Source organism: Diplotaxodon limnothrissa, linkage group LG18, assembly GCF_057381915.1.
Source record: "Diplotaxodon limnothrissa isolate DT_005_m linkage group LG18, D_limnothrissa_male_GT1.1, whole genome shotgun sequence".
Lineage (NCBI taxonomy): Eukaryota > Metazoa > Chordata > Actinopteri > Cichliformes > Cichlidae > Diplotaxodon > Diplotaxodon limnothrissa.
In genome coordinates this window covers 16,921,659-16,939,164 of record NC_140613.1, presented here as the reverse complement: position 1 = coordinate 16,939,164, position 17,506 = coordinate 16,921,659, and the positions used below count along the sequence as shown (strand labels likewise).

The following is a 17,506-nucleotide window of genomic DNA, read 5'->3' as shown; positions in this document are numbered from 1 at the left end:
GGACAATCTGAAGAGCAGTTTCAGTAATGGGTTCCTTCAACTTTGCTATCTGAGGGAACGTTACAGGAGGTTGTTCCTTCCTGTTGCTATCAGACTCTTTAATTTATCCCCGTGGGTCACTTTTGTGCACCACAACATATATTTTCACACATACTTGTCCTATTATATTTATATGTATATTTATATTTATACCTATATCTCTATATTTATCTATATGTCTTAATGTTTATTTATTAATATCGCCGTTTCTACACTCATTTTGTATGAGTGCTTGATGTTTGTTGTATATCTGCTGCTATGACAACTCAATTTCCCTCTGGGATTAATAAAGTTTTTCTGATTCTTATTCTGATCTGCTCATGTTTTTACGAGGCGCTCTAAAAGATGCAGTTATACTCCCTGCCACAAGAGGGCGTTTCATGAAAACAGCTTGTAGAGGAGCCGAAGAAGAAACTTTAATTTAAAGATGGCGCTACCCGGTGTTTTACTCGTGCGTTTGAGAGCGCTATGCAACATTGGCAAATGCGTTCACAGTGGCTGTAAAACGGCGTCTGACTTGAGTAAAGAAATGCGGTGGTATGGGACCAAATCTCCAAGCTTTCAGATGAATGCGACATCTTATTTCCAGAGTAAACGAGGTGAGTGAAGATGCCGGTTAGCTAACGGGTGACAGCTCGCCAGCAGCGGCGCTAAAAACTCAAGGGCACGTCATTTAAAAGGTTATGGTTTGTGCTTGTATTTCGCAGTCTTGCTTCTTTTATCTCATATTTGGACTCCCATGTATCCACTGCCGACAGTCACCTTTTACAATTTTTATTATATTTACTATTTAGTCGATAGCAGACGCCACCTCCTGAAGGAGTTTCCAGATCCTAAAAGCCTCCTGCACAACACCATCTCACGGTCACTGGGAGTCAGCGACCTCTCTCAGCTCATCCAGTACAGTTGCATGGAACATGCTGGTGTTAAGGTCAGCGCTAAAGTCAGAGCGAGACAGCATTATTGCTTTCACTGTACATGTGACAAAATCCGTTGATGGTGTTAAGCTTTGTGTTGTGGCTCCTCTGTAGAAGGCCACTGTCACGCTGCAGTGGCCCTGCAAGATAGAAGAGGAGGGTTACGGCTCAAAGAAGAGCGAGGCAGAGCAATTTGCAGCAGCTGCCGCTTGTCAGAAGCTCAGAGTAAGCTGAAAACCAGCATGTGAGTTTGCAGTATATGATATGTCTCTTTCTCCCCTCTCACCGTTCTTTGATTGTGTTTGTTTACAGGAAATGGGTGTGATAGGGCCAAACAACCAGCTCCCCAGGAGGAGAGCTGGCCGAGGGAGAGGAGGGCTGCATACACCTCTTCATGATAATGAGGATAATTCCTGGACAGGTGATATCTACAGAGGCCGAGCAAATGACCGGGCACCTGCTAAAGCGGATGACTCCAATGTGTCAGAAGCTCTTTCCTTGTTTCCACAACCTAAATCTCTGTTGAATAGGGTTATCCAGGTGGCCACATCGTCCAACAATATCTGGGTTTGTAGTTCACTTAGTTTTGGGCGGTAACAATCTATCCTCTTTAAACTCAATGTGCATTGTAAGCTACCATGTGACTTATTACTGCAGGAGCTACTGCAGTTCAGAACAACAGGAGGGAAGCTAAAGACGTGTGAACTGACTCTGCTCTGGCCCGAGGAGATGACATTCACAGCCAAAGCAGGCAGCCGGGCGGCAGCAGAGGCGAGAGCTGCTGCACTTGCCTGCATGAAGCTAAAGGTGAGTATTTGTCGAGAACTACTGTATCTTAACAAGTCAAGATTGTACTTAATATATGCATCTCACCTGCTGGTTACAGGAATTGGAGCTGCTGGATAAGGACAACAACCCACTGACACATGCCAAGTATCATCGAGAAAAGGTGAGGGAGGCTGGAGAGAGGGAGAGGCGCCCACTTCCATTGGAGATTCCAAAATATCTGGAGCAAAGCGTGAGAGAGTACCTCACCCAGGTGAGTCTTGGTACAAGGAGGATTAGTGGTGTTTGACTGAGTTTTGACAAAAATGTAAGTTTCTGAGTTTGCGCATTTTTCTAACAGTACCCAGTGACAACAGAGGTACAGAAACTATGGGAAGAGGAAGAGGCAAAAGAACAGCAGACAATAAACCGGAATGATGAGGAAGAGGAGGATTTTATAACAGATGCCATCACAGGCAGGCCGTACAGGCCTCTTTCTGAATCTGAGGCTCAGCAGCTCAGCATCCACCTGCAGGAGAGATGGAACAGAGCGAACCCCGAACTGAGCCTCGAGCTCCCGGTCGACGCCCACCGTCAGCGTGTGATCTCAGCTGTGCAGGCCTCCAGGGTAGTTGTGATTGCTGGAGAAACAGGATGTGGCAAGACAACTCGGGTCCCTCGTTTTCTGCTGGAGGATCGCGTGAGAGGGGGCAGCGGGGCTGAGTGCAACATCTTGGTAACCCAGCCTCGCCGGATCAGTGCTGTGTCGGTGGCCCACCGTGTTGCTCAGGAGATGGGTCCAGCTCTGAAACAGTCTGTAGGATATCAGGTTAGGACAGCTGCATAGATTATACAATATCTTAGTTGAACACAAAACGATTTGTTTTGATTTCTCTAATAAGAGAAATGTATTTGCACAACTTCAAAACTTCGTCTTGTGCTTTTAAAACTTTTTATTCAGTAAACGTATTTGAAATTCCTCTCGGCAAAGCTGTTTTAGGGCTCACACAACAAAGTGCTCTAACTTTAATTTCAGTCATCACCGGGACATAAAATTATGTCATAGGTGTTTTTGTTATTTTTGATTTTATGAAGCTATCTAGATTACAGTAAAATGTTTGATCTGCCTGCACCTCTCTCTAGAAAACTTGAGCGTTGCAGCTCATGCAATGACTACAGATTTATATTAAAGTTCTAATTTTTGAGGGCCTTCCTCATATCTATTGTTTTTAACTATTTTCTGACATAAAGAGTAAAAAGTAGAATAAAATAAACTGGCAGTTTTCTCATTCTACCACATTGGTTTTGTAACTGAACCCTTGAATTGTGGCTGGTAGCATCGCAAGGATATGAAGGGTTGAGTAATCTTTTCCATAGTAATGCATAATATTTGTATTATCTTTCTCCTGTAGGTGAGACTCGAGAGCCGACTCCCAGAGCACAGTGGAGGAGCGTTGCTCTTCCTCACAGTGGGTGTCCTGCTGAGGAAGCTGCAGTCAAACCCAACCCTGAAGGGAATCAGCCACGTGGTGGTTGACGAGGTCCACGAGAGAGACATAAACACAGACCTGCTGCTGGCTCTGCTGCGCACAAGCCTGAATGAGAACCCTGACCTGAGGGTCGTTCTCATGAGTGCCACTGGGGACAACCAGAGGCTGGCACAGTACTTTGGCGGCTGCCCGATCGTAAAGGTGCCAGGGTTCATGCACCCAGTACGAGACAAGTACCTGGAAGATGTACTAAAAGAGATGGGGCGTCGGTCTCAGGTCCCAGAAAGGGCGAAGACGGACAAAGAGGTGGAACTCACATCTGCCACATTTTTGTTTTTCACACATTTTCTTTTTCTTTTTCTTTTTTTTCCAAACTGATGAGTTGCTCTGCGTCTTCTTCTTGTTTAGAACGATGCCACACCGGATCTCGATTTAGTCGCTGATGTCATCGAACACATTGACAGATGTGGAGAACCAGGTGCCTATTTTACCAAGCTGTTAATTCACTTTAAATAATAGTGTTTGAAATTTTGGGCAGAGTCATATTTTACAACAACTCCTCTCCCCTCGTTCTTCAGGTGCAGTGCTGTGTTTCCTCCCGGGATGGCAGGACATAAAGGCTGTTCAAGAGAAGCTCGAGGAAAAACCGCGCTTCTCCTCTGGCTCCCAGATGATCCTGCCCTGTAAGTAAGGCGATGGATTTCCAGAGGCCAAAAAGGAGGCCTCTGGAAAAAGGTTCCCCACCTATAACCAGTTTATAATTGGTTCTGCTTTTCTTTTAGTGCACTCAAGTTTATCAGTGGCTGACCAGCAGGCTGTGTTCCAGCGCCCCCAAGTGGGACAAAGAAAGATTGTCCTGGCCACAAACATTGCTGAGACCTCAGTTACAATAGATGACATTGTTCACGTGGTGGATGCAGGAACTCACAAAGAACAGAATTATGACCCAAGGACTAAGGTTAGTATTGACATTTGATTTTATTCCAGGAAAATGTCAGCAAAAGTAATCTCATTTATTTATTTCGCCCCAGGTGTCCTGTCTGGATACAGTTTGGATTTCCCGTTCAAATGTTACACAAAGAAAAGGGAGAGCAGGCCGGTGTCAGCCGGGACAGTCCTACCACCTTTTCTCAAGAAAACAGCTGGAATCCATGCCTCCCTTTCCCATCCCTGAGATCCTGCGCATCCCACTTGAGAGTTTAGTAGTGCAGGCTAAAATCCACAGTCCAAACTCAAAGGTACAGGAATAATTTTTTCCCTGTTCTTTCTTGTATCTGTATTTACATTTTTCTTCTATTTTATATTTATTAATGGCTTATCATTTTTGGTGCTTGTAGGCTGTAGATTTCTTATCCCAAGTATTGGACAGCCCAGAGCCAGAGTCTGTGAGAGACGCTGTCCGTAATCTACAAGATATAGGTAAGCGCGTCTTTACTCGTCTTTGCTCGTCTTTACTTGTCTTTACTCGTCATTTTGATGCACTTTTGTTTTGCAGGAGTCCTGGACAGGACCGAAACACTGACTCCATTAGGGGATCGTGTCGCCTGCATGTCATGTGACCCACGGCTGGGCAAAATATTAGTCCTGAGTAGCATGTTTAGATGTGTTATGCCTATGTTGTCTGTAGCTGCCTGTCTCACTAGAGACCCTTTCCACAACAGCTTGCAGAACAGAGCACTAGTCAACAAGGTGAGATGTCTTCACCATAATAAATTTTGCCATATTTTTGTTTGCTAAGCTGTTACTGAGTCGTCTGCTTTGTTTGTTCAGGCCAAAGAGGCTCTGAGTGGCTCAAGCTACAGTGACTATCTGGTGGTCAGTAGAGCTGTTCTGGGCTGGAGGAAAGTTCAGCACGACGGCAACCGAGAGGACAGGGATGACTTTCTGGAGAGACACACCCTGTCCAAGGCCAGCCTTCGTTTTATAAACGGTCAGTCTTTTACACCCTGTCTCAGTCCACTTTTGGAAGTTAAAAATCCCTGCCCTCTTGTTTTTTGCTAAATTCAAATATTTCTGTCATCTGATCCTATTGCAGGTCTTATATCTCAGTTCAGTGATAATCTGCATGACGCCGGGCTTGTTTCTCATCCCAGTGACTGCCAGCGTTACACCTCTCTCTACAATGAGCACAGCAACCAGGATGAGCTGCTTAAAGCTGTGCTGCTGGCTGGGCTGTATCCCAACCTCATTCAGGTACATGGCAGCTACCCAGACTGACTTTCATTGCCTATATCCTGCTATAATCCCCCCCAGGGACTCATAATTAACTCATAACAGTGATGTAACGGTTCTATAAATCTACTTGAGCTTTTCTAGGTTAAAGCTGTATAGGTGTTTGTGTTGAATCTGACATTGCATTGCATTTAAATTAGACCTGGTTTGTTTTGTTCTTTTGTTTTTAGGTGAAGAAAGGTGTTGTGACTAAAGGAGGACGCTTTCGTCCCAACAGCATTTCTTTGCGAACACTCAGTGGGCCAGTGCTGCTTCACCGCTCCTCAGTGAACCGGTCAGAGCATGCCCTAAATATTGAGTTGCATCACAAACAGACTTGATGTGCATGTAAAGTTTGTTTTCATTTTATATTGTAGTGGGAAAGAAGACCTCCCTAGTCGGTGGTTGACATTCTTCAGTGCCATCAAGTCCAACGGGAATGTTTTCATCAGAGACTCTTCTACAGTCCATCCACTCGCTCTGTTGCTGCTTACAGACTGCGATATCACAGAGATGGGTAAGATGTTTTCTGCTCTCCCTAAAGAATGCATTTGTAGCACAGGTTGGAGGATGGTAATCTGACTGAAGTCCGTTGTTTGTGCACGTCTCTGATCAGCTGAAAATCTTGTTGGTTTAGATGTGTTCAAGTGCTGACTAATGCTTTTGGACTGTTATGGAGTGCTACAGTAAAAATGAAATTATTTCAACTGTGCAAGTCTGTCTACATGTTTGTAGTTTGCATTTTAGACAAGCACCAAAAATGAAATCATCCCTCTGCATTAGCAGACTTGAATACTACTCTTCTTTTTCTTGTGACCAGTGCATGGCGACAAAATAGAAGTATCATTTTCTGGACGATCTCTGGTGCGCTGTGAGCTGCAGGTTGAGACGTGGGAGCTGCTCTGGGAGCTACGCACTTCCATTCAGACCATGCTGCACCGAAACCTCAACAGCCCCAGTAACACAAACGCTTCTCAAGATGGAAAGCTCATCTCTTTACTAGTACAGCTGCTGAACAATACAGATTCAAACCCTCTTGTTCACAGCAGTGACAGTGAGGTGGATTGATAAGACTGAGGGTTTTCTACATGTCTGCTGGCTCAGACAGATTAAGTGGCTAATGATTTGCTGTTTTGACATCACTTTTTTCTTTTCTTTTTTTTTTTTTTTTTTTTCCCCCCCCTATTTTAGTGCTGGATTCCATTGTGAAAGCACGGAATTTATCAGGAACTCTTTAAAGAACACACTACTATTTTTTTTTTTTTTTTTTTTTTTAAATTTAATTTTTAATGATTGCTGATGTAAGGCCTCATTTGAATTTGGAACTTGTAATAGACGGTTAGTTGCTTTCTGAAAAGCTGAAGCTGTATCTTACTCTAATGGGTAGTGACAAAAGATGGCTGACCAAAGATTGTATGCAATAAATGTCATATTTATTAAAATCAACATCGCTGTTTCAAAAATTGGTTTGATTTTCTATATAGAGTTATGGGATTACAGAAAAAAGAGACTCCAATGGGAACTTTGTCTTTAAGAAAAATCCTTCATAAATGTCATGTGGAAGCTGCTCAGGCGTCTCAGTAATTCCTCCATGACGTCCTGAGGGACCGCGATGCAAAATCTGCAGAGACAAAAAAAAAGACTTTGAGACTTGGACCATGAAATGAATCCATCTGCAGTCTAAACACAGACTTCTTTTAACAATAGAAATTATTTTTTGTTTTATACCAAAAATAAAATTGCTTTATATAATATCTATAATTTCCTAATGATGTACTTTGAAGAGTGCCCGACTTGTGTTGTACCTGATGTGGTAGGTGCCCTCCTTTTGTCCGTACTCCCAACCAGGACCGGTAAACACTCCACCTTCTTCTAGCAGTCTCGTACAGTAGAATGTGTCTGGCTGCAGTCCTAATTCCTGAAATATCCAAGGAAAACAACAAACACATTTCAGGAAAATGAACCAGGAGAAAGTTCAAAGGGCTTCAACACAGATTATGTAATACATCCTCTTGCATTTCTGCTGTAACCTTGGCTTTCTGAATAGCTTTTGGTGTGAGGTGCAGTCTGGGGAACGCAAACAATCCTCCTTCAATGGGTGGGCAGCTGAATCCCGGTAGGCTGTTGACAACCTCGTGGACTTTCTTCACGCTATGAACCAGCACAGTCCTGATCTGCTCAATTTCCTGCAGAAGACATCAGCTTGTAGAAAATGGCAAATTCTTTATCAAAAACAGCTACAGCGCTACATGTAGTTGGTCATCCTCAGCTAAACAAGAGTACAGTTCTCAGGTCCAACCTGTTTATAGAGCAGGTACGAGGGGTCTCCTGGCTTTGGAGGGTCCGTCATCAGATCCAGGGCAATCTGACCTAAAACTGGTGAACAAGAATCTTTGGAGAACAGTGTGTGGATGTATTTCATGACAGCAGGATCCAGATTTACCAGCTCGACATATCCAGCACGGAGACCACACCTAATGAAAGAGACTTGCATGTAGAAACAACAAAAATGTAGCTGTTCTGGAGCTTTGCTTCTCATGATCACTCTCAGTGGATGACCAGTTTATCACTGAATTTCATTGTTTTGTTTTGTTTTTTTCATTTCACACTATTCCTACCAACCCTCTGCACGCCCTTCTTTACGACATCCTATGAAGATTTCTTCTTTACTTCTTGCCTGCCAGCTCAAGGGGACTGGTACATCAAAGCTCAGGTTGAGCAGGTTGGAGACATAGTTTGAGACCGAGATGGTTTGGACATGTGCAGAGGAAGGATAGTGGATATACTGGACACACAACCTTCCTTTTCACTCTTGCCATGAAATGCATCCCTATCCTCTCCACCCTGCTTGCACTCTTAAAAATATCACTGCTACACCTGTGATACTTTTAAGTTCCGCATTTTAGCTTGTATAAGAAGTGTTTAAACTTACAATGAGACTCTGGTCAATGATCTCTTTGTTCATACCAGTCTAAAGAAAATGTCCAAAGCTATTTTAGCACACTTGGCACTAATTTGCATGAATTTCAAAAAGACATTTCTACAATTAACACCGAAAATATATGTTAAACACAAAAGTGTAATTGTCACGATGCAAGTTGTGCAATGCAATCAACTTTGGAAGATTTTACCTGACAGCCATAAAAGACTGACAGACAACATGGGCACCCAAGTTTGTGAATGTGATAACTCGAGAACAAACTGATGTAGGAGTTTTAAATTACATCATAGGTGTATCTACTAGAAGGCTGAGAGGTGCCACTAACTGCCGCCAGTATCAGGGTAACCATTGCACTGGTTAGCATATTAACTTGGCTGCAAGGAGGTTCAGGGGTCAAACCTACTGACCAGCTGGAGTCTCTCCCTGTGCATATGTGGGATTTGTCCAGGTTATCTGGCAACCTTTCAGAGTCCAAAGATTGCATGTTAGGTTAATTGGTGACTTTAAGTGTGAATGTGTTTATAAATGACTGTCTCTCTGTGCTGGTCCAATAACAGCCTGCCAGCCTGACTAGGGTGTATCTCACGCAGTGACGCTAAGGTACCCAAAAATCTCCTCAGAACTTGTTTTTTTTTCACTAGTATATCCAGTGTTCAGATTTCTCTTCTGAAAAAAGCATAAACTGTAGAGAGTAGCTTATGTCACATTTGTGTTTTTCAAGATAAGATTTCTTAAAACTCAACAATACAGAGAAATAATATTTGTAATGCAGTTAACAAACTTGAGAAGTTTGGTGTATAAGTTTTTAAAAATCCTGATCATCTTTGTAGTTGTGCAAATAATGCACAATAGCACTTATAAGTATCAGTGAGCAAACTAACGTCTTCATCTTTTTGATCTTGTAGTGAGATTGCTTATTTGACTGCTTTATTTCTTTAAATTTCAGTTTAATTTTTGCCTCAAGCTTTGTGAGAATCATCCATTACAAACCAGATACATATCTGGACTGAACACATACTCTCCCGAGAAGCCTTTGGACACTGAGTGAAAGGACGCCAGCTCCACTGTGCCTGAGAAAGGAGGCCCCATCTCGCTCACAGCCCTTTTGTAGGAGACAAACTCACAGTTTTCCCCATAAACACAGTCCTGATAGACCTGCAATGCAACATGTAAACATCCATAAGTTCCTTTATACAGATGCATTTGGTTTTTAAAATATGCTTGCATGGATGATAATAGCTTCTCCACCTCATCAACCAGAAGAAAGAGCCTCTTTTCCCAAGCAAACCGGATCACCTCTAGCACTGATTTTTGACTCTGAACATAACCTACAGGCAGTGTGGCATAAAAACAAGTAAGGGTATAATATTCATCCTATAACACAAAGAACAAACACTTACAGTAGATGATCCCCACACTGGCTGGAATAAATACCTGCTGGATTTCCGGGGTTGATGACGTACAGAGCCACAGGATTACAGACTCCCTTTGCAGATTCGTGCGCTCGCTGCAGCTCTTCCACCTGCAGCGCCCATCCCTGCTCCTCATTCAGGTAATAAGGGACGGCGACTGCACCCAACTGCGTTATGGACAACACGGTTTTGTTGTGGCATGGCACTGGAATCAACACACCTGTTCTTGGTGAAGCCTCACGGTTCACTAAGACATTGAGAATGTTCTAGAAAGCACAGAAAAGAGAGATTGTGATGATCCATTAGAAAGCACATACACATGGCCTTATGGCCTCTGACAGTGAACTCATCTCTGTGCTTGTCCTGGTAGACCTTAGTGCAGCGTTCAATACTGTTGACCATAATATCCTATTAGAGCGATTAGAACATGCTGTAGGTATTACAGGTACTGCACTGCAGTGGTTTGTATCATATCTATCTAATAGACTCCAATTTGTGCATGTAAATGGAGAGTCCTCTTCACACACTGAGGTTAATTATGGAGTTCCACAGGGTTCAGTGCTAGGACCAATTCTGTTTACATTATACACGCTTCCCTTAGGCAGTATCATTAGAAGACATAGCATACATTTTCACTGCTATGCAGATGACACCCAGCTCTATCTGTCCATGAAGCCAGATAACACACACCAATTAGTTAAACTGCAGGAATGTCTTAAAGACATAAAGACCTGGATGGCCGCTAACTTTCTGCTTCTTAATTCAGATAAAACTGAGGTTATTGTACTCGGCCCTGAAAAGCTTAGAAATATGGTATCTAACCAGATTCTTACTCTGGATGGCATTACCTTGGCCTCCAGTAACGCTGTGAGGAACCTTGGAGTCATTTTTGACCAGGATATGTCCTTCAACGCACATATTAAACAAATATGTAAGACTGCGTTCTTCCATTTGCGCAACATCTCTAAAATTAGAAATATCCTGTCTCAGAGTGACGCTGAAAAACTAGTTCATGCATTTAGTACTTCCAGGCTGGACTACTGTAATTCATTATTATCAGGATGTCCAAAAAACTCACTGAAAAGCCTTCAGCTAATCCAAAATGCTGCAGCAAGAGTCCTGACAGGGACTAGAAAGAGAGAGCATATTTCTCTTGTTTTGGCTTCCCTTCATTGGCTTCCTGTTAAATCCAGAATTGAATTCAAAATCCTGCTCCTCACATACAGTAATCAGGCCCCATCTTATCTTAATGACCTTGTAGCACCATATCACCCTATTAGAGCACTTCGCTCTCACTCTGCAGGCCTACTTGCTGTTCCTAGAGTATTTAAAAGTAGAATGGGAGGGAGAGCCTTCAGTTTTCAGGCCCCTCTTCTGTGGAACCAGCTTCCAGTTTGGATTCGGGAGACAGACACTATCTCTACTTTTAAGATTAGGCTTAAAACTTTCCTTTTTGCTAAAGCATATAGTTAGGGCTGGACCAGGTGACCCTGAATCCTCCCTTAGTTATGCTGCAATAGACGTAGGCTGCTGGGAGATTCCCATGATGCATTGAGTTTTTCCTTTCCAGTCACCTTTCTCGCTCACTATGTATTAACAGACCTCTCTGCATTGAATCATATCTGTTATTAACCTCTGTCTCTCTTCCACAGCATGTCTTTTATCCTGTCTTCCTTCTCTCACCCCAACCGGTCGCAGCAGATGGCCGCCCCTCCCTGAGCCTGGTTCTGCCGGAGGTTTCTTCCTGTTAAAAGGGAGTTTTTCCTTCCCACTGTTGCCAAAGTGCTTGCTCATAGGGGGTCATATGATTGTTGGGTTTTTCTCTGTATCTATGAAGCGCCTTGAGGCAACTTATGTTGTGATTTGGCGCTATATAAATAAAATTGAATTGAATTGAATTGAACATGTATGCAGGATGTCGGTAATCATGGAGTTACCGAGATTGACCACTGTGAGCCAGGGCTGATGTAAATGTTCTCGGGGTGAGATGGAATTCCTCCGTCTCGTCTCTTTATGAATTCAGAGATGCTGTGGATGATTTCTGGTATGCCAGGTACAGCAGAATATGAACCTGAAGAGATTGAAAACAGACTTTAACTCACATAAAACACACCAACAACTTGATCCTGCAAAACAAAGCAGACTTTCGGTATTATTATTTCTGCCTAGATTTGAATTCATAAAATGGCTTTTTTAAACCATTTTATAAGACATATACATTTCATTGTATTTATAATGTTTGTCTATATGAGCCTATAGTTCATTAAACACTATATTGGAATAATTTTTCTTTTTTATTATTGCTTCCTGCTTCTCGTATAGAGACTTTTATGTATATAATAAGCATAGATGCCAGAGTCTCGTCTCTTTATGAATTCAGAGATGCTGTGGATGATTTCTGGTATCCCAGGTGCAGCAGAATATGAACCTGAAGAGATTGAAAACAGACTTTAACTCACATACATTGGGGGCGATCGTGGCTCAAGAGTTGGCAGTTTGTCTTGTAATCGGAAGGTTGCCGGTTCGAGCCCCAGCTTGGACAGTCTCGGTTGTTGTGTCCTCAGTGTTGGGGAGTAACGGAATACATGTACCGCCGTTACGTATTTAAAATACAAAATATGAGTAACTATATTCCGTTACCGTTTAAAAAGGTGGTATTTAGAATACAGTTACTTTGTTGAAATAAATGGATTACACGGCGGTACTTCCCTATTTCATATTGTGGCGGGTCAGGACTGTTTGGGTTTTGTTTGACAGCTATGTTCTGTTGTTCCAGGCGGCAGCGTTACGGTTGCCATGGTTACAGGGTGACGCTCTCTCTGCTGTTTCCTGGGTGAGAGAGCGCCTTTTTGTTGTTGTGCTAAGCTAATAGGCAGAATGCTACAGGTACAGGGAGTGGAGAATTATTAGGCAAATGAGTATTTTGTCCACATCTTCCTCTTCATGCATGTTTTCCTACTCCAAGCTGTATAGGATTGAAAGCCTACTACCAATTAAGCATATTAGGTGATGTGCATCTCTGTAATGAGAAGGGGTGTGGTCTAATGACATCAACACCCTATATCAGGTGTGCATAATTATTAGGCAACGTCCTTTCCTTTGGCAAAATGGGTCAAAAGAAGGACTTGACAGGCTCAGAAAAGTCAAAAATAGTGAGATATCTTGCAGAGGGATGCAGCAGTCTCAAAATTGCAAAGCTTCTGAAGCGTGATCATCGAACAATCAAGCGTTTCATTCAAAATAGTCAACAGGGTCGCAAGAAGTGTGTGGAAAAACCAAGGCGCCAAATAACTGCCCATGAACTGAGAAAAGTCAAGCGTGCAGCTGCCAAGATGCCACTTGCCACCAGTTTGGCCATATTTCAGAGCTGCAACATCACTGAAGTGCCCAAAAGCACAAGGTGTGCAATACTCAGAGACATGGACAAGGTAAGAAAGGCTGAAAGACGACCACCACTGAACAAGACACACAAGCTGAAACGTTAAGACTGGGCCAAGAAATATCTCAAGACTGATTTTTCTAAGGTTTTATGGACTGATGAAATGAGAGTGAGTCTTGATGGGCCAGATGGATGGGCCCGTGGCTGGATTGGTAAAGGGCAGAGAGCTCCAGTCCGACTCAGACGCCAGCAAGGTGGAGTACTGGTTTGGGCTGGTATCATCAAAGATGAGCTTGTGGGGCCTTTTCGGGTTGAGGATGGAGTCAAGCTCAACTCCCAGTCCTACTGCCAGTTTCTGGAAGACACCTTCTTCAAGCAGTGGTACAGGAAGAAGTCTGCATCCTTCAAGAAAAACATGATTTTCATGCAGGACAATGCTCCATCACACACGTCCAAGTACTCCACAGCGTGGCTGGCAAGAAAGGGTATAAAAGAGCCGCGAACCTTCAGTAACAGTAATAAATCACAGCAATAGTACATTCACGTAGTTGTAAACAGCATGATAATATATTAAGTAATCCAAAGTATTCAGAATACGTTACTCTCATTGAGTAACGTAACGGAATACGTTACAGAATACATTTTGGGGCATGTAATCTGTAATCTGTAATGGAATACATTTTAAAAGTAACCTTCCCAACACTGTGTGTCCTTGGGCAAGACACTTCACCTACCGCCTACTGGTGATGGCCAGAGGGGCCGATGTGCGATATGGCAGCCTCGCTTCTGTCAGTCTGCCCCAGGGCAGCTGTGGCTACAACTGTAGCTGCCTCCACCAGTGTATGAATGTGAGAGTGAATGAATAGTGGAATTGTAAAGCGCTTTGAGGGTCTCGAAAAGCGCTATATAAATGCAATCCATTATTATTATTATTATTATAAAACACACCTACAACTTGATCTGGCAAAACAAAGCAGACTTTTTGTATTTGTATTTCTGCCTAGATTTGAATTCATAAAATGGCTTTTTAAAAATGTTTTATAAGACATATACATTTCATTGTATTTATAATGTTTGTCTATATGAGCCTATAGTTTATTAAACACTTCTATTATTACATATGCTTCCTGTATAGAGACTTTTATGTATATGATAAACATGGAAGCCAGAGTATGACAGTATTTCTGCGCAGTTTATTTGTAATCTGTGGAGACCTGTTACTGTTGTTTTAAGTGAATCACTGAAAGTAAGATATTCTCACCCAACTTTATGAATTAAACTTTTTTAAAAGAATTCTTGCAAACCTCATTTTTTATACATAAACAGCTATCTTATTTTATTTTAGATTTGAATTGAATTTAGATTTTTTTTTCTATTGCACACAGTGGGCGAAACGCATTTCAGTGCTGTGTATGTCCTGTACATTGCAGAACTGACAATAAAGTTTGATTTGACTTGTTTGATTGTAGTAACCCTAAGAACCTTAAAGGTATTCTCCAGTTCCATTTTTACCAGTTGAAGCTCTCTAGATCTGTATCTGTAGATAGTTTTGATGCCATCTGCCCTGTTTTGGGGGTTTTAGTCTTTTGCTATTTCTGCCACCACACGGTTACTGCAGATAAAGCCTTTTGGCAGGGGCATGGTCTCTGGCCTGCTGCAGCGGAGAAAACGTCACAGTGAGCTCATGGGGTGGTGCTGAGGCGGGGAGAATAGGTGCGCAGGTGCATCAATTGACTGTGTGTCTGCTTTTTGTCAGGGAAAGCTAGCTGGGAAGGTGTGGCAGCGAGATGGGGTGCCTGTGTCCGGAGCCAAGGGCCGAAACCACAGTAGTAGTTGTCACACAATCTTTATTGTGTGACAACTACTACTGTGGTAGGTGGAGTTTATGCGCTCCACCTTGGGGGTCCTGCACTACAAGCATTTTCATTTTTTTCCACGTCATTAGACCGCATACGTTGCCCTCACCTACACTCCCTCCAACACATCTCCCCAGCTCCTCCTGGGCCCTCTGTCTTACATCAAGTGGCAGATTGCTGCTGTTGATAAGCGGCGGGTAAACACACGCTGCAAGAACCTGTGAAAAAGCGCAACACGGGCAATCCTTACTCAAAGGAAACGTAATGAGTTTACACAGTGTGTAAAGGTCCAAGTTTACCTGTCTGACAAATGTCAGAGGTTTCATTCCTGCCCTGTGTAAATCACCCTGGAAGACATCGATCACTTCTTTGTAGGGTCTTCTTACTCCCTGTAGAAGAGGAATTGAAAGCAAAGGTTAAAGATATTACAACAAAGACAGCATGACTAACTCTGGTTTATGCTTCCTTTATTACAACTCTGTGTAAACATAGTTTTTCTTGCCTGTCTGAGCTCGTTCTTGATCTGGTTTGCTCGTCTTGCCAGGGCTCCATACTCTAACTGCTTCATGTTCCACATGTTTGGATGGATGTCCTGCTACGCAGATATTACTGTAACCTTCTTTACTTTGTTCAGACCAACAGAAGTGTGGAGGAGGTGAGCTGAGTCTTTTCTTCCTTCACGGCTTGATGTGAGAAGAATCATTTACCAAAGGACTTGTTTTTTAGTCAGATGTGCACAGAATTAGGCAATATGTGCCTTATTAACAGACCCTGTGCTGGAAGGACAGACTTCTTGAATTGACTCCAGAGCACAATTCGATGCTTTACTTCTGCATTGTGTATAAACTTTTGGTCATGACCATGCATGACAGAGCCCATTAAAGTATCTTCTCTTAGTGCCTCTGTGTGCGATCTGTCAGTCTTATTTAGAGAGAAGTTTTAAACAAATAATTATGATTTGTTTTTATTTATTTATTTATGTATTTATTTAGATCTCCATAAATAGGAATAAACAACTTATGTGCCATGTGGTATGTGCCACTGAACAGCTTTCATTATGGCACAAAGGTTAGAAGGAGGTTAATACTTTCCTTAGAAGAAAATGTCTAAGAAAGACTCTCCCTCTCTGCTGTTCAAGGTTATCAGTGCTTGTACGTTCATCTACGTTTGCAGTACCACGCAGAAGTTTTGATCCACCCTCATTTCTTTATATTTTGCTCACAAAATGAAAAAATAAGTGCATCAATTTATTGAAATGTGAAAATATACATGGAAATACAGAATACAAGGTAAAATTGAGCTTTTATAGTTCAAATGTGCTTGAAAGTCGATATTGTGTTTGACCACCTTTATTCTTCAGCACAGTCTGACATCTCTTAGCCAAGCTTTCTGATCATTTCTTTAAGTAGTCTTAAGGAATAGTTCTTCCTTCTTGAAGAACATCCAAAGCTCTTCTTTGAATGTTGGCTTCCTTTTTGTTCTGTTCTAAGTCAAGATGATCCCACACTGCTTCAATAAATGTTGAGGTCCGGGCTCTTGGCAGGCTGATCCATGACTGTCAGTGCTCCATTGTGTGGTATGCTTTTACTGCATTGGCAGTGTATTTGGGATCACTGCCATGCTGAAAAACGAAACCCTTGGAAATCAGATGTTTTAGAAATAGTGTTTCATGGATGATCAAAATCTGGTGGTACTGTTCTGCATTAATAATTCTATCAATTTTGACATGATTCCCACTGGCTGAAATGCGGACCCCAGACAAAACCCAAAACATCCTCCACTGTGTTTTACAGATGGCTGTAGACACTCACTGTTGTACATCTTCACTGATTTTCTCTGTATACGTTGATAATTTGAACTACACGTTTCAGTTTGGATTCATTACTCCATCAGATCAGTTCATGTGAAATGTGGCATACCTCAGCCACAAAGAGGAGAAAACATCTTTCCCTTCATTAACAATGGCTTCTTGACAGCCACTCCTCCACTGAGACCATATCCGATGAGGTTTCAGTGAACAGCATGAATTTAGCTGAAGGCCCAGATGCATGTCTCAGGTCCTGTATTAGGTCTTTGCTGGATTGTTTCCTATTTTTATAAGGGCATAACTTTCAGATTCTGTTCAACTGTTTTAGATAGTTTTTAGGCCCGACACTCTTTTTTTTCCTCCATTTGTCCAGTTTCCTAAATTGTTTTTAGGCACACAGTTTCGAGATATGTCAGGTTTTTGACAAACAGCTCTTTGGGAATCACCTTACTGGTACAAAAGTATTTCACTCTCTCTTTTTTTTGTCTATCAAACCATGTTATGTTTGGTATTTTTCATAGATCCAACCAAAGAAACTGGAACAAGTTATATGTTTTGCACTAGGTTCAACCCTTTGTTATGCTGCTACAACAATGTGAATTTCCCAACTCTGGGATTAATAAGGGGTTAGTAAAGGGTGTTAACATCCATGTCTTACCATCCATAAAGCTTAAATAACTTATAGCCTA

General features: G+C 42.2%; 2 protein-coding genes across 3 annotated transcripts; one reads left to right on the top strand and one right to left on the bottom strand.

Annotated features, from left to right (window-relative positions):
* The first annotated feature begins 445 nt into the window (after window positions 1-445).
* Window positions 446-6,533, top strand: dhx30 (DEAH (Asp-Glu-Ala-His) box helicase 30). 2 transcript variants are annotated; one of them, XM_085377406.1, is made up of 19 exons: window positions 446-642; window positions 844-970; window positions 1,071-1,181; window positions 1,269-1,523; window positions 1,614-1,763; window positions 1,843-1,995; window positions 2,083-2,550; window positions 3,134-3,487; window positions 3,620-3,689; window positions 3,790-3,894; window positions 3,994-4,169; window positions 4,243-4,449; window positions 4,549-4,630; window positions 4,707-4,900; window positions 4,982-5,141; window positions 5,247-5,404; window positions 5,614-5,717; window positions 5,800-5,939; window positions 6,243-6,533. In XM_085377406.1, the coding sequence occupies exons 1-19, from the start codon at window positions 467-469 to the stop codon at window positions 6,488-6,490; spliced, it is 3,438 nt and encodes a 1,145-aa protein (XP_085233532.1). In that variant the 5' UTR covers window positions 446-466; the 3' UTR covers window positions 6,491-6,533. The 2 variants fall into 2 exon arrangements, with proteins under 2 accessions (XP_085233532.1, XP_085233531.1); XM_085377405.1 differs by having other exon boundaries at window positions 467-638; window positions 834-970; window positions 3,134-3,517.
* Window positions 6,534-6,841: 308 nt separating this feature from the next.
* On the bottom strand, window positions 6,842-15,611 carry LOC146613370 (alanine aminotransferase 1). The gene is made up of 11 exons (XM_085378704.1): window positions 15,513-15,611; window positions 15,310-15,399; window positions 15,120-15,228; window positions 11,713-11,846; window positions 9,798-10,041; window positions 9,612-9,691; window positions 9,382-9,518; window positions 7,722-7,896; window positions 7,453-7,608; window positions 7,228-7,340; window positions 6,842-7,043 (listed from the first exon to the last, which is right to left on the bottom strand). Exons 1-11 carry the CDS (start codon window positions 15,585-15,587, stop codon window positions 6,953-6,955), a joined length of 1,404 nt encoding a protein of 467 aa, XP_085234830.1. The 5' UTR covers window positions 15,588-15,611; the 3' UTR covers window positions 6,842-6,952.
* Between the last annotated feature and the right edge of the window lie 1,895 nt (window positions 15,612-17,506).